We start from the raw sequence: 24,642 nt of genomic DNA, 5'->3' as shown, positions 1-24,642 counted from the left end.
CCCACAATGCACACATTGTTTCGGCATAGCGAATTTTCTAGATCTTTCAAGCGGGCATCATGGGCAGCAATTTTTTGAGACCGTCTTAGAGGATTGCATTAAAGGTTTAACTGAACCCTCCAGCATATCGATTCTGTCCTCTACAGCTGGGACCCTCTCTTTAAAACTACAGAGATCCTGCCTGATCAGGGAGAGGTCTTCTCTGATGCCATCAAAGCCCTGATTTAGAGTAGTCAGAGAGCTCTTACATGAAGTGATCGCCAGTATTATGTCCGACAGTGCGGGTTAAGCACCCTGAGCAGTAGAGGTTTTAGAGCAAGAGTCAGGGTCTAGCACAGGGACAGTACTCACAGAACCATCAGGAAGGCTCCACGTAACAGAATCCTCCTCTCAGGCCAGGAAGATCCAGCTGTAAGCACGTTCACCACTGGCAGGTGGCACCAGGTCTTGCTGTGTGCTGGGCCCACTTGAGTCTTTTTCTCTTTGGTGTTAGGGCAAAATGCTCCAGGCAGGCTGCTGTGTCCTGAGGCTTTTCTTTAATAGTGCGCTTTGGGAGGGCACCATCTTGTTGGGCGTGATCCGCCGCCAATTTCTCCTTGTTCTTCTTAGTCATGCCACCGATGTTGTAAAAACAGCAGAGAAGGAGCTAAAGCAATGCATGAGGGAAGAATCTTGCCACTCAGTACGTAATATCAGGATGTTGCCGAATCAAGATGGGGATGAGAGCACCTGCCTCAGAGTCTGCTCACAGTCGTCCACACCCCCTGGGTATTATTTACAAATTGAAGTTGCACCACATTCACTAAGCTCTAGGGAAAATTAGTGCAACTGCATTTGGAAAGTACAGGGGTCTATTTGCTTTTAGTAAATCAACCCAATGCTTCACTTTAACATGAACACAGGAAACGCTTTTGTTAAAGAATGTTTATTTTCACCGAACCCAAATAATATTTAGACAAGCATCTTTTTCTTTTAAATGTACATCTTTGAATTTCATTTTAAAGTGATATTCAAAACAAGTTGAAAAGCAACAGTCCTAACAAAAGAACCATTTAAATATTCTCAAACTTGCTGCATGAGAGGTTTTGCCCAAGATGGAAAATATTCTTTAAACATTGAGATACTTAAGAAAACAGTCATATAAAACCATTGTGTGTAGAAGAATAAGAAAATAATACAAGCTGATAAATTACATAATTCACTACTTAATCCTGATCTGCACCAACACCAGAAGCATGTATTTTAATGCATTAAAACAACAAACAGATGAAAAATAGCTTGTTTAAGAAAATACACCTCTTCTCATCTAAAACTAAACAGTTGCAGACAGGCATATGTGCCAAAGAAGAAAAATTGGAAGAGTGGCTTTAAAATAGTTACACATTTTATTTTCAAAGCCTCAAAGTATATTGAAATTGTTGCTCCTGCTTTAAAATGTTTTACAAATATTTAGTGACTAGAGTGTCACCAAATATAATAAAGCTGGCCATGCACAAAGGAAATAGTGAATAATTGGGCCTATTTTTTTATTTTTTTTTTGCCAACATGCACATCCACATCATTGCAAATTGTGAGAGTCCTCCATTGTGTGGCACCAACATACTGTTCAATTAGGATCAACATTTTGCATGAATGTGCCACAATTTGGATTTTTACAGCTACTGGCCTCAATGTATGGCCATCTCAAGTGAGCAGGCTACTCTTTTTCATATTTGTTTTTCTCAATACCTATATAATATGAGAGAACACTGCAAGCTGCATTTTTCACAGGTACAACATACCTATCAAATCTTAACTTTTAAAAGAACCCTCCCTGCCTTTTTTTCCCCCCAAATATATGTTATTAAATGATCACCAAGTGCTGAATTTGTCGCTGGGAAATGTGTGGCTTTAAAGCGATTCCTGATTTGCAATGCCTTTTTTTTAGCTTATTTCCCAACTTGTGCTGAATACTAGCTCCAGTGCAGTAAAGGTGGACCTATTTGTCACTGCCCAGAAATAGGTGTGTTGTCTTTATGTCAGAGTATGGCTATTTAAACCACAGATGTTTGCTTAAAAAAAAAAAAAAAAAGAAAAAAGAAAAAAGAAAAGGGTCCTTTTGATGGCTGGATTATGAACTCCTTCATAAAACTAAAATCTGACAGTCTGTTACAGTCAGAAGATGCAAAGTTTTAAGTGCAGCATGTCTCCCTAAACTATGGTGGCAATTTTTAAATACAGTACAGTTCCTACCACTCAGTGCACTATCATGGTCACTGAAGACAGCGAAGCATGATCACGGTGCAGTGAAGCACCGAATGTTCAGCACTGCTTTAGAATCTTATTTGCATAGCAAATGGACACAAGGCAGCAAAATGACACAGCAATATAATAACCCCATCCTCATCAGAAAAGTTCATAGACATGTCCTAGTCTGACATCAAAAGGTTTAACAGTTAACTGATTCAAAAAAAAAAAAAAAAAAAAAAAAAAAAAAAAAAAAAAAAGCAAAGTTGCACCTGTTCTCCATTTCTAGAAACCAAGTTCTTTCAACACATTTTGAACAGGCCATTTTTCACAGAAGCACAAGACTTTCCTCTAGGCAGAATGTATTAGGTAATGAATTATTAGAAAAGACAAGACAATGCAATGCACAGAAGCAGCAAATTTATGGTAAGGATCAAAGGAGGATTTCATTTGCTGGATACAACTATTGCAGGTTAAACCTGTGTGTGACTTGTTCACAGCCATCTTAATAATGAACCGCTTTGGTTCGCAGTCTTCATAAAAACGAGACATCATTGCAAAAGTAAAGTGTAAAGAAAACACAAAATGTATCTAGATGTACTTCCAATCCGGACGGTACCACAAAACAGAGTGCTCTGGGATCTTTCCAAAAATGTTATTTTGCTTTTGATTTCTTGGGGACTTTTCCTGAAGGTAACATATGCAGCATGGTGTCTTATTTGTGCTACAATGAGCATTTCCATAGCAAAACTAAATTCTGAAGAAGTTGTTCTGACCAAGATGACAGGAAGGGAAAACAAATATAAAACAAAAAAGTTTGGTATCAGTTAGGACAAAGTTTGGGATCAAAAATAAAATGTTTGGGATCATCAGTTAGGACAAAAAAAATCCCCACAAAATAGCTGCTTAAACCACTCGCCGGACTTCAAAAAATCTCTTCAGGTAATAGATCTGTCCCAGTGTCATAGCTACCAGTACAAGGGCTTCAAAAAATGACCAGAGCACCACTCTGCTGTTCGTGTTGTCATTAACTGTTGGAGGGGGGGAAAAGAAAAGACAAAAGGTCAAGTTAGTTATGTCTGCTGTCACGTGTCACAACTCTACATTAGGACTCTTGTAAATGTGCATGCTAGGAGCGATAAGGCACTATTAGCTTTCAGTGCCATGTCTCCCACCTTAAAAGTGGTTTTAAACTTGAAAACATTGCTTACCTTAACCACTTCAATACCAGGACCTTTCGCCCCTTCCCACCCAGGACAGTTTTCAGCTTTTAGTGCTGTCGCACTTTGAATGACAATTGCGGTCATGCACTGTACCCAAACTAAATTTTGTATGATTGTGTTCCCACAAATAGAGCTTTCTTTTGGTGGTATTTGATCACCTCTGCGGGTTTTTTTTGCTAAACAAACTAAAACAAAAATTTTGTCTTCTTCACTGACGGGCACTGATGAGGCGGAACTAATAAGGAGGCACTGATATGTAGAATTGATGGGCACCACTGACAGACAGCTGTTGTGGGCACAGATGAGGCATTGACAGGTTTTACTGCTGGGTACGAGTTGGCACTGATCTGGGCATGACTGGGGCTGTGCTGATAATCAATGCGCCAATTATTGGCACAGACCCCCCCGCCTCTGACAGGGAGAGACGCCGATCGGCTCTTCCTGTCAACGCGAACCGAGGAATGCCATTTACCAGCACTTCCTCGTTCACGTGATGATCAGCTGCGATCGGAGATGCAGCGTGTCAGACTGACACGCCGTGCTTCCTGCCTCTCCTCACAGAACAGAGATTTGTGTTTATATACACACACGTCCCTGTTCTGCCTCTCGTGCTCGCAATCGCCGGCCACGAGCATCGGCATCCCAGCTATGCCACGGGCGTACCTGCTATCCTACTTAAAGGAGCCGATGTACAGCTACGACGGTTCACGGGATCATGCCGACGGCAGGTGGTCGGCAAGTGGTTAAAAAAAAAAAAATGAACTAGCTTAAAAGCTTATGAACTTTAACTTAATTTTTTTTCTGGTACGTTTCACTAATATTAACCGCTTGAGCCCTGGAAGACTTTACCCCCTTCCTGACCAGAGCACTTTTTGTGATTTGCCACTGCGTCTCTTTAACTGACAATTGCGCAGTCATGCGACTTTGCACCCAAACAAAAATTGACGTCCTTTTTTCCCCACAAATAGAGCTTTCTTTTAGTGGTATTTGATTACCTCTGCGTTTTTTAATTTATGCGCTATAAACAAAAAAAGCATTATTTTTTACTATAAATACCCCCCCCCCCCCCCCCCCCAAAAAAAAAAAAAATATAATATAATATAATATAATATAATATAATATATATATATATATATATATATATTTTCCTCAGTTTAGGCAGATATGTATTCTTCTACATATTTTTGGTTAAAAAATTAAATGAAATCGCAATAAGCATATAGTGATTGGTTTGCGCAAAAGTTATAGCGTCTACAACATAGGGGATAGTTTTACGGCATTCTTATTAATTTTTTTTTTTTTTTTTTACTAGTAACGGCGGCAATCTGCGATTTTTATTGGGACTGCGACATTATGGCGGACACAGCGGACAATTTTGACACATTTTTGGGACCACTGCCATTAATATAGCGAAAATGCATTGATTACTGTAAAAATGTCATTGGCAGTGAAGGGGTTAACACTAGGGGGCGATCAAGGGGTTAATGTGTTCCCTAGTGTGTGTTCTAACTGAAGGGGGGAGGGGGAGGGGGACTGTGCAGGGGAGATGACAGATCGCTGTTCATACTCTGTATGAATAGACGATCTGTCTGTTCTCCCCTCAGAGCCGGAAACTGTTTACACACACAGATCCCAGTTTTCTGTGTGCCCCGAGGGATCGCGGGAGCCCATTAATAGTGACTGCCGGGCACTCGCATCGGCACGGGGGGTGCGCGTGCCCCCCCCGCAGCGAAAGGGTGAAGAGACGTTGCATAACGTTGTTTCACCCAGCCGTGCCATTCTGCCACAGTACAACTGTGCCGGCTGGTCGGCAAGTGGTTAATGTGTTTTTATTCACTTTTAACTATTAGTAATATTATATGTATTCTAAATATTGTATAATCTTTAATATAACTCACTTGCTCTGTGTATTCTTTCCCGCACTTCCATGTATTCTTGTTCATGCTTTACAGCTGTCATGGCCACTGCAAGTTCATTGATCATCTCTTCCAGCTTGTTCTGATGGGCTGCATTAAAATGATTACACATTGATTTCACAGTGAAGTCAGACATATGCATATTTCAATCTTTCCAACATCAAAATGTCCCAGTACAGTAAATATATCCATATTTTAAGACAATGCAAGAATTCCTAGCTGTAGTTATAATTCACTCTCACAGCAAAATAATACATTTGCAGGGAACACAAACACATTTATTCACAAAGCCCAAAAGCAAAACTTCATTACATCAGTGTATTTTTAAATAGTGTAAATGGTGTAGGTGATACTGGTCAATTTTATAGTACATTTAGGGGTCTATAAATAATTTGAGTAAATGTCCCAGCATCTGCCAAATGTTGCAAAAAAAAAAAAAAAAAAAAAAACCCACCGTAATTTGTGAAATGTCATTTTCTATGCAGTTCAATGACTGTCAGTGCCATCTAGTGGCCATAATGTGTATTTTAGGAAAATGCGCATAATGGCCACTAGATTGTGCCAAAGATCTTAGGAAATACAGTACATAGAAAAAAACATTTGACACATCTTACAAACATTATGGTGCTAGCAACGTCTCTGCAAATTCTGAGAAATTCGCACAGCAAAGTTTTTATAAACAGATCCCTATGTGTTCCTCTAAGCAGTACAAACAGGAGGGGTGAAAGTCCCAGCTCTTGGGGGGGGGGTCATAGAAGGTAGATCTGCACTAGTTGTGCAGCCTTTACCTTTCACAATCCCCCAGTGGATTCTCCATAATATATGGAGACTTGCCTTACAGGGCTAAATCCCACTGTTGTTGCTTTCAGAATGTACCCCCTACCGGAAGTAGATCTTTCTGTAGTGTAAAGACTTGAGTGTTTTAAGCCAGCACTTCACAGGAAGTAATAGTCCTGCTAGAAAATCCATGCAAAAAAACAAAAATAAACTCATCAGTAAATTTTTAATATTATTTTTCAATTGAAGTCTGAGAAAAAAACAAAACACATCAACTTGCATGCCATCTCTTTGTAACACTGCAGCACTTCACAAGCTATAAAAGGTTAGGATTTTAAGTAACCAAACCGCATCATCCAATGTTGCATTAACCCATATCACTGCCATGCCAAAACAGGCAGATGTTAGAGAACCTGACAGAATATTAAGCTTTACACAATGCAGCAGAAAACCTTTACCCTGCAAAAAAACCTACCGTCCCAAGTATCTCCACCACCTAAGAGGATTGTAAAGAGAACAAAATTAAAGTGACTAATGTAGAAAATAAGACAGTCTAATCACGTATCTGTTAAATGTCTTGTGGATCATGAATAGCATTTCACATGCCTCAGGACCGCTACGGGAGGATTTTTTTTAGGCGAGGCCGCAGCTTCAGCCTAGTCTTTGGCGGTCCTGGTGAGAAAAAAAAAAAAAATCTAAAATCGATTTGCTGAAAATTTGAATCGATCTGACCTCTCAACTCGATTCAAATCGTTTTTTTTCCCCAGCCCAAATGTGTTCCTTGTGCCAATTCCTCTTAGTCAAAATACTCCTATATCCATGGAGAAGGATTTAAACGAAAAGAAGAGGAATCCGCACACCACACAGACACATTCTACAGTTATGTCCCTTGTGCTGATTTGATTTAGCTACACTTAGGCTTTAAAGCCTGTCAATTTTGCAGCTCACCAATCCTCTTGTTTTTAGGCTTTTTTCCCCTTGATTTCCACCTGGTGATCTGGCCAGTAACACACCTCTTGTATTAGGGTGCCTACACTCTGGATGAAAGGGCAGAAAAACACCTTTGGACCACAGCATTGATCATGTGGAGGCAGGGGAGTGTTCAATGTACTAGCAGATTTAGATACACTAACCAACTGAAGCCAATACTTTAGGCCGTTACAGCAACAGTATTACAAAAAAATAAAAGCGGATCATAGTAAGTAGCATTGCACAGATACCAATATCAGTGGCAATAATAAGCATTTGCACGAGTACTTACGATACCGTCAAGTCTGCAGATGCGTTTTGAACAGCAACCGATTCACATGACATGTGAACCTGTAGCCTTCTCAGTGAAGCTGGTTCACATACAGTATCTCACAAAAGTGAGTACACCCCTCACATTTTTGTAAATATATTATATCTTTTCATGTGACAACACTGAAGAAATAACACTTTGCTACAATGTAAAGTAGTGAGTGTACAGCTTGTACAACAGTGTAAATTTGCTGTCCTCTCAAAATAGCTCACACAGCCATTAATGTCTAAACCGCTGGCAACAAAAAATGAGTACTCCCCTAAGTGAAAATGTCCAAATTGGGCCTGATTATCCGTTTTCCCTCCCCGGTGTCATTTGACTCGTTAGTGTTACAAGGTCTCAGGTGTGAATGGGGAGCAGGTGCTTAAAATTTAGCGTTACCGCTCTCACTCGCTCATACTGGTCACTGGTGGTTCAACATGGCACCTCATGGCAAAGAACTCTGAGGATCTGAAAAAAAGAATTGTTGCTCTACATAAAGATGGCCTAGGCTATAAAAAGATTGCCAAGACCCCAAAACTGAGCTCCAGCACAGTGGCCAAAACCATAGAGCGGTTTTACAGGACAGGGTTCCACTCAGAATGGGCCTCATCATGGTCAACCAAAGTAGTTGAGTGCATGTGCTCAGCATCACATCCAGAGGTTGTCTTTGGAAAATAGATGTACGAGTACTGCCAGCATTGCTGAAGAGGTTGAAGGGGTGGGGGGGTCAGCCTGTCAGTGCTCAGACCATACACTGCATCAAATTGGTCTGCATGGCTGTCATCCCAGAAAGAAGCCTCTTCTAAAGATGATGCACAAGAAAGCCCGCAAACAGCTTGCTGAAGACAAGCAGACTAGTAGGAGGAGTGGAAGAGGACTCCAGTGGCAACCTGTGAAGCTCTGGTGAACTCCATGCCCAAGAGGGTTAAGGCAGTGCTGGAAATTAATGGTGGCCACACAAAATAGACACTTTCACTTAGGGGTGTACTCACTTATGTTGCCAGCGGTTTAGAAATTAAAGGCTGTGTGTTGATTTATTTTGAGGGGACAGCAAATTTACACTGTTATACAAGCTGTACACTCACTACTTTACATTGTAGCAAAGTGTCATTTCTTCAGAGCCCATTCACACAGGGACGACTTGTCAGGCGACCTAGTCGCCTGACAAGTCGCCTCCCGTTCTGTGCTATGGAACCGTTCTAAGGGGAGCGACACAAGTCGCTCCGACTTAGAAAAAGGTTCCTGTACGACTTCGGGGGCGACTTGGGGCGACTTGCATAGACTTCTATACAGAAGTCGTTTTGCAAGTCGCCCGGGCAGTCGTTTGCAGGTCGCCTCGCTGAGGCGACCTGCAAGTTGTGTTGCCCCTGTGTGAATGGGGTCTTAGTGTTGTCACATGAAAAGATAATAAAATATTACGAGGAGTGTACAATTCTGAGCACAGGTCAGGTGCGATTTCCATTCTCATATACTTTGACAATTCGCACCTGAACCACCGAACAAAGTTGCACCAGAGGGGGCTGAAATTCCGCTGTCAAAACTAGACTGCACATATGTGAAACTGGGTCCAACCGTCGTGAGAGTGACACAAAATAGGTATTTGTATCAGCAAGTATTTGAGAAAAAGTATTGATACTCTTACTTAATAAGCCGGTATCGGTGCTTCCCTGATTGTAAGCATCCCTGTGCTAAATAGCTGGTCTAATCCCTTTAACTGATACAAAGTGTTTGTTCTGTTGAAAAACAATAGACTTACTGGCTATATCACCAGGTAAAAGAAAGAAAGCCTAAAAAAGAAAAACTATCACAGCCGCCACATCTAAGAATTGTTAAGATGCAACATAAAATAAAGGTTTGCTTTTAGGTTACGACTGCTTTAAAGTGGAAGGCCGTGCAAAAACTAAAATCCCTGCATCTAGACACCAGCATACTAACCTCCCCAGCCCTGTAAAGAAAAAAAACTAGTATACATACCTTTTTTTTTTTTTTAAAGCCGCTCCGAACCGATCGGATCCCACGCTGAGCTGTCAGCCGCGGCTTCACTGTAGAGTTGGGTGCAGAGGACACAGATGACAACGGAAGCCCCATAGTAACTCTATGGCAACGCCACTTCCCATTCATTTCACAGCCGTTGTCGGCCGTGTCCTTTGCAGAGCTTCTGCCGATGAAGATCGGTTAAAAAAAAAAAAAAAAAAAAAAAAAAAGTATGTATGTATACTTGTTTTTTTCTTTACAGGGATTTTAGTTTTTGCATGGACTTCCACTTGAAGTCAAACAATTTCAACTATGTATGAAAGAAGATGTTAAGACTTTGTACACAGCTTCATATTTATTGAATGGATTATATACACAGTGGATAAATAATGGTTTATGACTGTCCAGTAAACTTAGGGGTCAAGAGATAAATTAGTTAGAAATAAGTGTGCACATCATGTCCCCAAACCCTAATGAAGCCTGAAGGTAAAACGGTTAGGATGGAGCTAGCCGAGACATGCTTTTCTCTGAATTGTGCTAGAAGAGTAATGTGTTATGTGTGAACAGGTACATTTCCAGGCTGGCAGCCAAGCCTGGGTGTGTTTTGGTGATCTGAGTTGGGAGTGACCTAGAGTAGTGCCATGTGACTCACAGGTGGTGTCACCAGGACCTCCCACTTCTTTCCAAATTTTTCTAGTGTTTTCTGGAAAGAGGTGGCGTCACCTTGGGTATTCTGAGGAGCCCTGACCAATTGGCAGGGATCCCTAAATACCCAGGGTCAGCCTGGGGAGGAAATGATCGGGTGGAAGATGGAGATGGAGTGTTAGACTGTCGGGACCTTTGAGGGAGCTCCCCAGGTCTGGGGGGGGCTGACAGTGCCTGAAGTGGTAGAGCTGGGAGCAGTAGCCACAGAGACAGCTAACACTGGAACTTTTCTATTTCGCTACTACAACGTAGGGGCCTGCGGTCCCTGTCCTTAAAGGGCATTTGCTTTAAAACCCTTTCACACTGACCGCTTGGCCACTAGCACTATTAACCCCCATCAGCAGCCAAATAAAGTGTTAAAAGCGCCCGCAAAGTGCCGCTGCCCATTAAATTTAATGGGCAGGGGCGCTTTAAGAGCAGTGTATACACCGCTCCTAAAGCACCCCAAAGATGTTGCTTGCAGGACTTTTTTTTTACGTCTTAGGCCTGGCTGAGCCAGTGCAGCGCCCCAGTGTGAAAGCACTCTGGCTTTCACACTGGGAATGTAGATGAGGCATTTTTTCAGGCGCTATTTTTAGCGCCAAAGCGCCTGAAAAACGCCTCCAGTGTGAAAGGGATCTTAGGCCTGGCTGAGCCAGTGTCAGGCCTACAGTGCTAGCTAGTCCAGGGAGTGCAAGGAAATAATGTGCTGGAGGAGTGAGGTGTGATACTCTGCAAGCTAGTGCAGGAGGAGAAGAGGAAATTGTATATATAGTAGGTCCCAACAATGACTTGATTACCTGGGCATCTCATAAGTTCCCTAACCCCAACCAAGTTTAATTCTCCTCAATAAAAATACAAAAACCAAGTGAAAGGACTGCTGTCATGTCTGAGTGAAAAGTGTGTGCCTGGCTGGGGCAGGGTGACAGACAGACCACTACATTCAGCAGCTCCTAAAGGGGGTACTGCCACATGCGTATTGTAGTGATGCACCATTTCAGATGTTTGAATAAATAGGGTGGCTCCATGAGTACCACATTTACTGCTCCTACATATACAAGGCTTGATGGAAGGAGGGAAAAAAAAAAAAAAAAAAAAGTTAAAAACTAGACTAAAAGTAAAAATTAGTGTGATGACTAAAGCAAACCACCAGATGCAACCTAAAAAGGGTTGCTCTATAATTGACAGCTATGCTGAATAGATACCAAATCCATCCTTCTTACCGATGGTTTTATAAATAAAATGGGGAGGTTTTTACTTTAAGATTGACATACACTGTGTTAATGAACTACAAACACTGTATACTATTTCTCTTTAAAGGGACCTTTGCGCCAGACCTTTCATCTCAACAACAATCTTCCTATAAGATTATATGTGCAGTTGCCATAGTACATACCTGCACAAGCCTACCTTGTGTAGACACCCAAAAGCCCTGGTACTGCTGCTGGGTATGACCTTGTCTGCAGCCTATGCAGACTCAGAGCTGTCACATAAGTGACACTATAGCATTCCCCTTCACTCTTTCCCCAGGTGCCACGTAAAAGGTTATGTAGGGAAGTGAAAGCAGGGGTGGATGAGCCAGGTCAGTACAGAAAATAAAAAAAGACATGCCCAGAAGAGGAGAGGGCTATGCTAGGAGACAAATTCTACTGAAGCATTCAAAATTTGCTAGCAAATTCCAAAAAAAAAAAAAAAAAAAAAAAAAAAAGAAGAGGAAAAAAAACACTGCAATTATTTAGATGATTTTATTTTTTGTGCTTTGACCAGCAAATTTTTGAGTTTGTGACAGAGCCTATAAATTGGTAATAAATGCCAATATAAATTAGGCTTCTTATATTCATAGTCTTTACAAGCAACATACTCCGACAATACTTTGTGAATGGTTCAGTGGAAGAACACTAACCTTCAGTTTCCATGTCCTGGCCCTTCGGAGCTTCACCTATATCTATAGTGAACATCACTATCTTCGGTGTCATTGTTGACATTCTGTTGCTGAAGCAAAATTTGTATGTTCCATCCATGTGTGCGGCAAACGTGTACTTCCCGCTCGATTCCCGGTCTCCTTTGTAAATGTTTTTATTGTCAGGGCCAGTGATCTGTAACAAAATTACTTTGGTTAAAAGGAATGGCAGTTAAAAGAAGTATACAGGCCAAACAAAATCAGTCCTTTCATCCTCAAGTTAAAGCAGAATTGCACTCATTTATAATGTTTCCTTAGTGATTATTTGGATATTGATATGGTGAAATTTATAAAGAAAGTAGCTTTTTTTTGTCCATCACAATACATTCAATGTAAACAAATCCATACGTCCAGACAAATATTTTTTTTCTTGGGTTTGCAATGGGGATAAAACCAGTCAGGTTTTTACTGCTACACAGTTCTGCTACAGATATCTAATCTCACTTCCTGTCCTGCTACCAACGTTTTACACAACAAAATGTGGGGTACCGTACTAGAGCAACATGGACAGCAATATAAAAAGGGTTTTCCTTAGTAGGGGATGTCGAGAACTCCTATCAGACATTTTTTAAATCTTTGTTCATTGTAAATTTTCCATGATTTCCTGTTCAGTGAACACATGTCCACTGACACCTGCTGGTATCTTATCTAGGTCGCCAAAAAAAAAAAAAAAAAACCAAACAGATGGGAAATCGTTTGGCAGATCAGACAACAGTCGGATGGAAAAGGACAAGTAGTCCTTTTCCATCTGACCGCCCCATAAAGGAACGGGCTGAAATGTCATCCGGCTGCTCAGGTGAGAGATTCCCCACAGGCAGATCCACTGGATGTCTTCCCTGTGTGAAAGAGGCCTAATTGGTCACCTCAAGGCTGATGCAGGAGTCCATCATGAAGGCAGGACAACTGGTATTGCAGGCTGACTTGTTTGACTAGTTTCAGACCCAGTTGGTCTCAGTGCTATCCTGGCAATCTGCTCTGTGTTCTGGCCAGTGTAACTAATATGTAGGGCGGTGTACAGAGGTCAGTAGCAGGTAAGGCAGTGTACAGGGGAAAATTTTCATGCAAAGTATGAGTACAAGGGTTGTGAGTAAGGAGGAGGACAGCGGGGCAGAGGACAGCAGGGCAGCGATTCCACCTAAATGAAGGCAAGTGGCAGTGGCACATTCCTCTGATGCACTGATCTGTGTTGGGCCTCCTTTCCCATCCATGCGCCTGAGATGGACAGGAGACGGGGGCCAGCAGAGATCAGCATGATACATTTAGACATGTGGCTTCCTTGCACCTCTCTGCAAGAGGGAGAGGAACACCGATGTCCTGCCTTGCCAAAGGAGGGTTAAAAGCAGAGAATGTGCTCAGGCGGCTTTAATCAAAGCCCAAACTTCACAGCGAGATAGTTCAGGTGGCTTTGGACCCCTGATGAAGACAAGTGACCCTGTGTCGAACACCCGTAGGGGAGGGGCCAGGACAGAGCACAGAGCCTTTCACTCCACTGAGATGCGATGCACAGCTTATCCCTCCTGACAGGCAAACTTTGAGGCAAACTTTGGAGACTGTTATCAGATTGGTGCACTCACGCACCTTGCAAATGTGAGTACCCTAATGTGGGGAGCTTTTATCCTAATAAACATTTATAAAAACGATATCACACTATCCAGTTTTTCTTTTCCTTTATTCCTAACTGTGGAGTTGCTGCTGAAAACTGTATCTGGATTCCATCACTAAGCCATTGGATGGCTCATAAGCGTGTTTAGACTCACAGCTGAGTCGCACTCTGAGGTGAGCGGCTGTCCCCGGGGGGGGTCACTGGATGGTACTTGAGCATGGGATTCTGAGCACTAAGCACGAAGATTAATGCACACACGGATTTTTTATGAACTGTTTTTATGGACTATATGTGCATTTCTTTCATAAATTGGATTTTAATAACCACGTATCACATCTTGGATTTGATATTCACACATTGTGTGGCACTTGGCACTTTGTTGTATTTTTGCACTTATCACTGCGATATATTTATATATATTTTTTTACACGGTAAATTTCAGATTATATAAATAATTTTTCATTATATATATACAGTTAGTAGTTTAGTCATCGCTACTCGCATTCTACTGGTATAGATCTAGTATATTATGTACACATTGCACCTTAAAATCACTTTTTTTTTTTTTTTTTTTTTTTTATTATATATATCCTTTGTGCCTTGCTGTGGCTGGATAAGCCAATTATGTGGTATTTTCAGCATACCTCATATGCATTAATAATCTCCAGATTGATATTTTTCACCTTAGCGCAGCGTATTTTTTATATACATTGTATTGCACGGCATATGAAATGTGTTCTGCGCGGTCAGCTAGGTGATTTCCACATTTGAGGCAATATACCATTGTGGCTCGCAAAATCCCCTTTTATCTATCCGGCTTTGTACTAGTGTCTACTTGAAACTCCAGCTAAAACTTTATAAGCAGTTACAGCAAACAGCTTTTTTCCCTTTGGGATAAAGGTTTAACATAAATAAAAGCTGATCATTGCAAGCACACCAGTGTTAAATGGTTAGTCTCATCTCTTTAACTAATACATTCTGCTGGACAGCTTGTTCTTTTGAAAAATAGATCCGCTGGCTGGATCACCAAGTGAAAATAAAATAAAAAAAAAAAATTATATATAAAAACTGCAATATAATAAAATGTTTGTTTTTGGGATAAATACTGCTCTAAGTTCATTGTGTCATGATGCTATGCTTTCAGATTTCTAATGTTACCAGTTCAGATTGGCAACAGGTGATCTGTTCTCTCAGTTGTGCACAGTTGGCCCTTCCCTGTATTTGCGCTGATTACAATTGTGTGATCAAGGACACCCAAGTATACATATCCTAACTGCACACTCACACAGCAGCTCGGTAATGCTAGGGAGTGTAAACAAATTCCAGAATATTGAAAGCACATTTTAGACATTTACACAGTACACAACTCCGCTTGCTCAGTGGGGGAATCCATCCACCGATCTCCGCTGAGCAGGCAGATGACAGGTCCGTCTCCGCTCACTGTGCAGAGACGGACCTGTCAAGAGTCCCACTCATCTATGGGGAGATCGGATGAAAACGGACCACCTGTCAGTTTTCATCTGAACTGCCAGACAGATGGAAAAAAGTGTAACCATCTGTCTGGATTTCACAGACAGGATCGGATAGCAGCAGGTGTCAGCAGACATGTCGACACTCTATAGGAGTGAATGGAGGCTCCGACCAGGTCCGCCTGAAAAATTGACAGGCGGACCTGATCGGAAAGCCCGCTGTGCACGGTAACCAAAAGCTGATGCTAACAAACATTTCATTCTCTCAGCTCTCATATTCATCTATGACATGTACCATAATGCTTGCCTTGTATAACATATTATTCAGGATTTATATAGCGCCAACAGTTTACGCAGCGCTTTACAATATAAGAGACAATACAGTTATAATACAATAAAATACAAGAGGATTAAGAGGGCCCTGCTCAGAAGAGCTTACAATCTAATAGGGTGGGGCAGGTGGTACAAAAGGTTGTAACTGTGGTAGGAGATTAGTTGGAGACGTGATGGGCTTTCCTGAAGAGATGAGTTTTCAGGGATTGCCTGAAGGTAGCAAGAGTAGGGGATAGCCAGATAGATGGAGGTAGAGAGTTCCAGAGGATGGGAGAGGCTCTGGAGAAATCCTGGAGACGAGCATGGGAGGAGGAGATGAGAGAGCTTGAAAGCAGGAGGTCTTGAGAGGAGCGGAGAGGTCGATTTGGGTGATATTTGGAGACAAGATTAGTGATGTAGCTCGGGGCAGAGTTGTGAATGGCTTTGTATGTTGTGGTTAGTATTTTGAATTTAATTCGCTGGGTGATTGGGAGCCAGTGTAGGGATTGGAGTAGATGGTTGGCAGACACTGAGCAGACTAAATGCCTAACAATGGTATAAAATGATCTGATTCTGAGCACTATTATAAGTGCTTGTTGTTCCTGTATTGGAGAGTATTCGTTTCAGGTATCCCAGCTTCTGGAGAAAGTTAAAAGCAATAATTGTTAGTATAATAGAATGGTTTTAAACACTACGGGACCGTTCACACTAGAACGGGATGAGAAACCGGTGTTAAATTTGTGTTTTCTGCATCGTGTTCAAAACACACTGCAGTTGCGATCTGCAGTGGGTGTCATTTTTAACGACACCCAAACGTATGTTGCAAATGCAGTACATTTGCCTGCAAGGAATTGATGGGTACAGACGTAAGATGCAATCCAGGGGCAGCGCTTTTTCTAACGTAAAGCACACACTACTTTTGCTGTGGTCCACTGTGATTTAGCACATTGAAAATTAATGGGCTCAAATCGCACCGCCTGCATGTTCCTCTGATTTCTGGTGTGAACTGGCCCTGAGAGAATGCAAATGTGCTACAGACACCAGAATATACCCAGCAGTGTATGTATTATGTCTTCTAAGAAAAATTATGGGATGGAAGTAAAACAGTGGCAGACATAGTAACCACCCCACTAAACTACTGCCCAAGTACAGGCTAATTCACTGTGTAGAGAGAGACAGAGAGGTGGGTAGATGCAGATCAAAAGTAGTCATGGGGATTTTCTGAACTTGCTCAGGTTTGATAATATGCAACTGGGATCTGAAAGCAAACACCCCCTTAACTTTTAAAAACAGTTTTCTTCCTGGAGACTTAAAATTCAGTCCAAATAGCATCAAAGGTAAATGAGAAAAGAATAAGGCGTACAAGTATCAGACCTAATTATTTATGCCTTGCAGCATTGGGGTCCCTGGTTTTAAGCTTAGCCAGGACACTATCTGTATGGAGTTTTCATGTTCTCCCTGTGCTTGAATGTGTTTCCTGCAGGTACTCTAAAGACATGCTTGGTAGGTTAATTGGCCCTGGTATGCATGCGAGTTTGCAAGCTCCTTAAGGGCAGGAACATGGTATGCAATGCACTGTGTAATTAAACACTTGCACCTAAAAATCATTTGCCTATTGCAAACCGGGCTCATGCTTAGAGCACCGCATAGTGTGCTACCTGCTTCTATTGTGTACTATAATTGAGCAGCATCAAGGTCTACGTAGCAGCTGCAGGAGTCTCAGCACCAACCCCCAGCAAGTACAGATAGGAGACCCCCTAGGGCCCCCGCCCCCTCACTAGTATGATTTTTTTTCTGCTTGCGGTGTTTTGAAGAGGTGCGTGTGCTTCCGTTGGTGCAGCATAGCACATTTTTGGCCCAAAAGATTTAATGGGAACGCATTCAAAATGCATGCACGTGCATTATTGTCACATGATTTTGTGCTTAAAGCGGTATTAAACCCAAAAATGACCTAAATTGCAGCTTACTGATCCTTAGATGTGGTGCCTGCATTAGTTTTTTTTTTTTTGCCCCCCCCCCCCGGTTTCACCTGGTGATCTGGCCAGTAACACATAAGAGCACCAGAGTACCCCCACTCTGGATGAAGAAGAGGGGACACCTTTGAACAGCAGCATTGTCATTCTGGGGAAGGGGTAAAATGTACTAGCAGATTTAAATACACTAAAGCCTCATGCACACATAGCCTACTTTGACCACCGGCAGCGGGAATATGCAAAATCCTATACTGAATTTGATTATTCCGCCTTCGGTTGAGACTCCCCTAAATTCTAGTAAAAGTATATGCATGTAAAATTAGTAGAAAAGTTTCCCCAGGGGGCTTTTAAGCGCATATATATCTATTTTATCGGCGTATAACACGCACCACAAGTTTAGGAGGAAATTGTAAGGAAAAAAAACTTACATTTAAATGCCCATCAATGCAGCCTTATCAGTGTCATCTGCAGCCTTGCCCAGTGATACTGCAGCCTTGTTGTGTCATTTGCAGCCTTGCAGCGACACTGCAGTTTTTACAACCGAGTCTCTCGGCTCCTCTTGTAGTCCTGTTGGCGGAGCTGAGCGCCGTGACATTCATACATAGCCGAGTGTACTCGGCTAGGTTCGGCTAGCTCCGCTCACAGTCACACCCAGTCCCAGTGTTATGTCCATCTTAGGGCGGGACTGTGAGCGGAGCTAGCCAAGTACACTCGGCTATGTATGAATGTCGGCGGTGCTCGCTCCTCCGCTCACAGTCAGCGGGGGATCGGCGATCAGGGGGGGAAAAAAAACGTGTAATACGCCGATAAATACGGTATAATTATTTATTTATTTATTTTTTTGCACAGAGAAACCTGGATCCTGCTCTTCGAGTCCCTCTTCACTGCTCCTGGCCTCTCCCTCCTTTTGAGTGCCCCCACAGCAAGCAGCTTGCTATGGGGCCACCTGAGCAGAGCCAATGCTCCATGTGTCCATTCAGACACGGAGCTGCGGCCTGCCCCCACCCCTTCCTCTTCTCATTGGCAGACTAACTGATTCACAGCAGCAGGAGCCAAGGTCTAGAGGGAGGCTGCTGCACACAGAAGGCTTTTTTTTATAGTAATGCATTAAGTTAAAAAACCTTCTGCCCTTACAATCACTTAAAAAAAAAAAAAAAAAAAAAAAAAAGGGGGAAGCTTTTACAGGAGTATGGAGTATTTTTTCTGTCTCTAACTGCCCCTCCATGTTAACCTGTGTTCATGCACACATAGAAATGTAGAGGCAGGAAAAAAAAAAAAAAAAGCTCAAAAGTGCAGTGGCGGTTCACACCAGCGCGAGTTCCCCTATCGCAGGCAGTTCACACTGACCAATGTGAACCGCTGTGGGTGTCAATAGAAAGTTAATGACACCCCCAGATCGGTTCACAGATTGCAGTGCGAACTGTGAATTCAGACAGGAATCAGATCACAGGTGTGTGGACACCCATGCAAAACCGATTCTGGTGCAGACACAAAAAAAAAAATAAAAAAGGGGTCTTGCACAATTTTGGTCCGAATGCGATGCAAATTCAGCCATACAATATAATATGTATGGCTGAATTTGCATCATATAGAAAGACATGGAGGGCGCACCGACCTTGTGCATTACCATAGATAAGATTTATTTGAATTAAAACAAGAATCGTACTCAAATGTTTAAAAGAGGCTTAAGCAGGCCATACATGGTCGAATTTCGAACAAATTCTCTTTTCAAAATCAAGTTAGTTTTTTTTGTGATCTGAGGATACCACCATTGATTTTCAAATTTCGGCCGACCAAGCCTTCAATTTCACCTCTTGTTGCTACAGAATAGAATTTGTGGCCAGGAATCTTCTTTTCTCTCCGTAAATGTACTTTTCTTATTACTTTTCTCGCACGATTCTCCCATCATTGATTAGAAAATTGTTAATTTTTCTAAAAATTTCCAACACGTCCGATTCCTCAAATCTGATTGCCGCACGAAAATCGGTCGTTGCTGCAGCCCACTAATGGTGCGAAAGTCGTACGAAAATTCTTTGATGCGATTTTCGAAATTCGAACCGTTATGGCCGGCTTTAGTATTGCTCAAAAAATTTAGAGCTGTGTCTCCTAGACACCTATGACCTGGCCAAGGTGTGCAGGAGGGACCAGATGGTATCGCAAGCGGCTTATGCGTTACGAAGGAGTACCCTCTTCCTCAGAGCCTTAGCGCTGAATTTGCATTGCATGTAATGTGCACAGCAATGCGAATCACATGCAATGTCCGACATCGCTACAGTATGAACTGGCGCTAATTCTAATGGTCGGAACTCTGGTCAATATAATGTATTAACGCCCTAATCTGCATAAAACACGCATTCGAAAAAAAAACAAATGGCTTTTTACCCAGCTTCGCTGCTGCTAAAACCCTATATGAGAAAAAAAGTGTCAGTGAGCATAAAGCCGTACAAATTAAAGCATAACACCACTAATACTTTATAATCAATTACAGCAGCTTTGTTTTTTTCCCCCCAATTTTGGGATAAGCATTTTATATGAATTAAAAAAAAATAAAAGGATTGTTGTAAGGGACCCATGAACAATCACCTGCATAAAAAATGAGATCAGGCAGAGCCTTGCACTCCATAGTCCATGGTGGATGTAAAGAAGATTGTATAGTGTATGGTCTCCTTATAAGACACTTGGGACATCCTAGATGACAGGTGCCCCCCAATCGCATGTGACTTCCCCTCGGATGTGCAGTACACCTATAGTACACCTATAGTACACCTATAGTAGACCTAGTGAGGAGGAATAGGACGTGTGATAATACAGAGATGACAGGTGAATGCACACATGCGGCCCAATGACTCGGTGCAGGTTACCCATCCCCCCTCCATGGTCATAGAGACACACGTATAGCAGTCACAGCTCACCTCCACATCGATATCCAGGAAGCCCCCCTCGGCCACCTCGAAGATCAGGCCCATCTTGGTGCCGGACGTCACATGCTCGTAGTAGCACTCGTCTGCATGAGCGTCGATGCTGACGAAGTAACCTGAGGCGGTGGCAGAGAAGAAGGCGACCAGGGCGACGAGCTCTGATATGGTGAACATGGCGAGGAAGGGGGAGCGAGCGGGCGCAGGCCGGGAGTGTTGTTACCAAGTCTGGGCCTCAGTCTGAAAGAGGCGTCACCTCTCCAGGCAGCCGGGGAACGAGCTGCTAATGCCACGTAATGAGTCTACGGCGGCCAGCTTGGGACACGCTCACATCCGGGCACTCCGAACACAGAGACCTGGCAGCGCCGCATACGTACAGCTCACAGAGACGCCGGGGAGGCCATTTTAAGCGTGGGCAGAGCTTGTTTCTAATATGTGGATCAGGAACGTATTACATTCTCGATAGGGTGTGGAAAAGTTAGATCTTTTATCATGCATTGCTCTCTATAACCCCACAGTGGAGATGTTCCCCTACTTATGGCCCTGTTGCATGCTTGTTACTGTAAGAGGAAGTCAGAGGGACCATTTCAATTGAAGGCAGCAATAAAAAGATGCTGTGGGCCTCTGCTCTAATAGAGAAAAGTTATTTCAGTAATTTCATTGTTGTAAGGATTTCCTTTTACTTCCTGTTCTCCTGTTACATTGTCCTTGGGAAATTTCTTCAAGGTTACAGGGGTAGCAATAAAACATTATATAACCAAGTGCAAAATCCACACTAGATAAAAATAAAATGAAAGAAAAGAGACAGCTGCTGGCACAAGTCAACAGACACAAACCTACTCCATATAATTTATATAAGTGCAGAGATACCAGAAATACATGATGATACAGTGACTAACCCCAGACAATGTCAAATGTATGACGAAACGCGCAGGGCGGTGCCTAATGTGATGTCACCACATACAGGGAACTTGCCACCGACATTTTGCTAGCTGCCGCTTTCATGATAATGAGATGCCTGTCATTTTCTTCTTAAATGTGAGTGGATTCCTTTATGCTTTTAACCACTTACTGACCGGGCTATAGCTGAATGACAGCTATAATGGGGCCAGCTAGTTCTGGAAAGGCCGCCATATGACGGGGCATGGACAGCGCGCTCGGTGATCACAGTGTGCGGAGGACACTGCTGATCACAGATTGAGTTAAAGAGCCAATCAGCAAAGCGGCTCTTTACTATGTGGTCAGCTGTGTCCAATCACAGCTGATCACAGATGTAACCAGAAGCCGGTTATTGGCACTCCTTTCCTCATACTAACAGCATGAGGAGAGGAAAAGAGAACCGATAAACGGCTTTTCTATAAGGCACATGTTCACTGATAATCAGGATACTGATTATCAGTGTCCTGTCTATTAGTGCAGTTCCAACAGTGCCCACCAGTGCTGCCAATCTGTACCCACCAGTGCGGCCAATCAGTGCCCACCAGTGCTGCCAATAAGTACCTCCTCATCTGTGTCACCTATCAGTGCCACCTTCCGGTGCCACCTCATCAGCACCCATCAGTGCCACCTCATCAGTGCCTCCGCATCACTGCAGCCTATCACTGCCGATCAGTGCAGCCTCATCAGCGCACATCAGTGAAGGAGAAAAATTACCTGTTTGCAAAATCATAAAACCAACTTTGAAAAAAATTTTTTTTTTTCAAATTTTTCCGTTTATTCATTTAGCAAAAAATAAAAAACCCAGAGGTGATTAAATACCACCAAAAGAAAGCTCTATTTGTGTGAAAAAAATGCAAACTATTTTGTTTGGGTACAGTGTAGCATGCCTGTCATTAAAAATGTAACAGTGCTGAAAGCTGAAAATTGGCCTGGACAGGAAGGGGGTAAGATGTCATGTACACTGCTGCTGGTAAACAAACGTTTAGGAGCAGTTGGGCATTTTTTTCAGATGCCCCTGAACTCTCCTCTATGTTAACTTATCAGTACATGTACACAGGGTCATTTATAGTCGTTTCTAGGCAGTTGAGCTTAGAAGCCTTTTTTGGAAAGCAAAAAAATGCGTTCAGGATGGATGTTCAGAGGCATCTGAAATGCCTGTAACAGCTTGTAAATGCATTTAAACACTGTAACTCGCATTTAGCCGCGTTTTGTTTACAGGCGTTTCTAATTTTTGACTATTTGAAAAACCAAAACGCGTCTAAAGGGCGCTAAACGCGGCATGTAAACGCAGCAAAACTGACGTTTTTAAACGTCGGTTACTATCTGTCAAGTTAAGGCTGCAAAAATTAAAAGCCAGCACCTGCACATACTGCAGTCGTTGACTTTTATTAATCGGACACTTACCTGTCCTGGAGTCCAGCGATGTTGGCACCGCAGCTGATGTTTCCATCAGCTGTCGGGTGCATGCCGCCTCCATTGCGAGTAAGGGAACCTGGCAGTGAAGCCTTACGGCCACACGCCGGGAACCCTACTGCGCATGCGCGAGGCTCCTCTCCTCTTTCTTACTGGCCCGGGGGTCTGGGAAGGAGGAGGGGGAGCCCGGGCGGTGACGTAAATACCCACGGCTGAGGCTCCCGGAAGTGGGAACAGGATACCTGTGAAAGACAGGTATCCTGTGGCCCCTCCCCCCCAAAAGGTGCCAAATGTGTAACCGGAGGGGGGGAGGAGTACCATACCTCCCAACATTTTGAGATGGGAATGAGGGACACCTACTAACAAATGTATGTAGGCATAGAACACGCCCCCTGCCACACCCCCTTAAAGGAGAATTAACCAAAAAAAAAAAGGTTAATTAAATCCACAAGGGATTTTTTTTACCACTACTATTCATTTATATTGGCTTTTAAAATTTACAAATGCAGCATTTTAGAATTTGGATGAAAGTTTTAACACTGGGAAACACTTTTTGAAAGATAAAAAGTGCATTTTATATACAACTATATAGATCAGACCAAAATGAGGGACAAATGAGGGGGGAAGAGGGACAGAGGGACATTGTTCCAAATCAGGGACAGTCCCTCGAAATTAGGGACAGTTGGGAGCTATAGGAGTACAACGAGCGGAAGTTCCACTTTTGGGTGGAACTCTGCTTTAAATTGTTCAGGAGAGGTTGTAAAACATCCCGTTTACATTAAGCCTAAAAGTTCCCAGTAGGCAAGTGGATAATAAACCTTTATAAAGACATACTACACTATGGGTTTCTATGTTTTGTATGCCCCCATGTATTAAGAACGGAGTCGTGAGGATGAAGGTTGTGGCGTGCATTTGTATTCAGCCCCCCTGAATCAATACTTTGTAGAACCACCTTTCGCTGCAGTTACAGCTGCAAGTCTTTTTGGGGATGTCTTTACCAGCTTTGCACATCTAGAGAGTGACATTTTTGCCCATTATTCTTTGCAAAATAGCTCAAGCTCTGTCAGATTGGATGGACAGCGTCTGTGAACAGCAATTTTCAAGTCTTGCCACAGATTCTCAATTGGATTTAGGTCTGGACTTTGGGCCATTCTAACACATGAATATGCTTTGATCTAAACCATTCCACTGTAGCTCTGGCTGTATGTCTAGGGTCGTTGTCCTGCTGGAAGGTGAACCTCTGCTGCAGTCTCAAGTCTTTTACAGACCCTAAGAGGTTTTCTTCTAAGATTGCCCTGTATTTGGCTCCATTTATCTTCCCATCAACTCTGATCAGCTTCTCTGTCCGAGCTGAAGAAAAGTATGGTATGTTCAGGGTGATGTGCAATGTTAGTTTTCTGACACACATAGCGTTTTGCTTTCATCTGACCAGAGCACCTTCTTATACATGTTTGCGGTGTCCCCCACATGGCTTCTGGCAAACTGTAAACGTGACTTCTTATGGCTTTCTTTCAACAATGGCTTTCTTCTTGCCACTCTTCCATAAAGGCCAGATTTGTGGAGTGAACAACTATTATGCAACGTATACACGGTCGGACTTTTTGACTGGACTGATCCGACGGACTTTCCGATGGACTTTTGACAGACTTCCGCCGGACTTTTTTTTTACGAACGGACTTGCCTACACACGACCGGACTGCGGACGGCCTTGCCTACACACGACCGGACTTTCCGGTGGACTTATTTCCCGACGGAGTTACGGCGGACTTTCCAAATGAACGGACTTGCCCACACATGAACAAGTCCGTTCATTTTGAACGTGACTCGGGTATGACGGGACTAGAAAAGGAAGTCAATCTCGCTGCTTTTATCGGCAAGATTGACACCTTGCGAGCCCTGTCGCGGGGCATACCAGGCCCTTAGGTCTGGTATGGATTTTAAGGGGAACCCCCTATGCTTAAAAAACGGCGTGGGGT

At 42.8% G+C, this 24,642-nt stretch overlaps 1 protein-coding gene across 1 annotated transcript; it reads right to left on the bottom strand.

Annotated features, from left to right (window-relative positions):
* Positions 1–909: 909 nt before the first annotated feature.
* TMED2 (transmembrane p24 trafficking protein 2) lies at positions 910–20,639 on the bottom strand. The gene is made up of 4 exons (XM_073627097.1): positions 20,312–20,639; positions 11,986–12,178; positions 5,348–5,455; positions 910–3,257 (listed from the first exon to the last, which is right to left on the bottom strand). The coding sequence occupies exons 1-4, from the start codon at positions 20,489–20,491 to the stop codon at positions 3,133–3,135; spliced, it is 606 nt and encodes a 201-aa protein (XP_073483198.1). The 5' UTR covers positions 20,492–20,639; the 3' UTR covers positions 910–3,132.
* Between the last annotated feature and the right edge of the window lie 4,003 nt (positions 20,640–24,642).

This window comes from Aquarana catesbeiana, linkage group LG01 (genome assembly GCF_042186555.1).
Source record: "Aquarana catesbeiana isolate 2022-GZ linkage group LG01, ASM4218655v1, whole genome shotgun sequence".
NCBI lineage: Eukaryota > Metazoa > Chordata > Amphibia > Anura > Ranidae > Aquarana > Aquarana catesbeiana.
The sequence above is the reverse complement of the archived record's forward strand: the minus strand, read 5'-3'. Positions and strand labels throughout refer to the sequence as shown.

Excerpts from the sequence above, each read along its gene's own strand:
- TMED2 (XM_073627097.1), bottom strand. The coding sequence starts at position 20,491 with ATGTTCACCATATCAGAGCTCGTCGCCCTGGTCGCCTTCTTCTCTGCC. Across the intron at positions 5,456-11,985 it reads CCAGGACATGGAAACTGAAG|CCCATCAGAACAAGCTGGAA; the intron begins GTTAGTGTTCTT and ends ATTTTAATGCAG. Across the intron at positions 3,258-5,347 it reads GGAAAGAATACACAGAGCAA|TTAATGACAACACGAACAGC; the intron begins GTGAGTTATATT and ends CCCCTCCAACAG.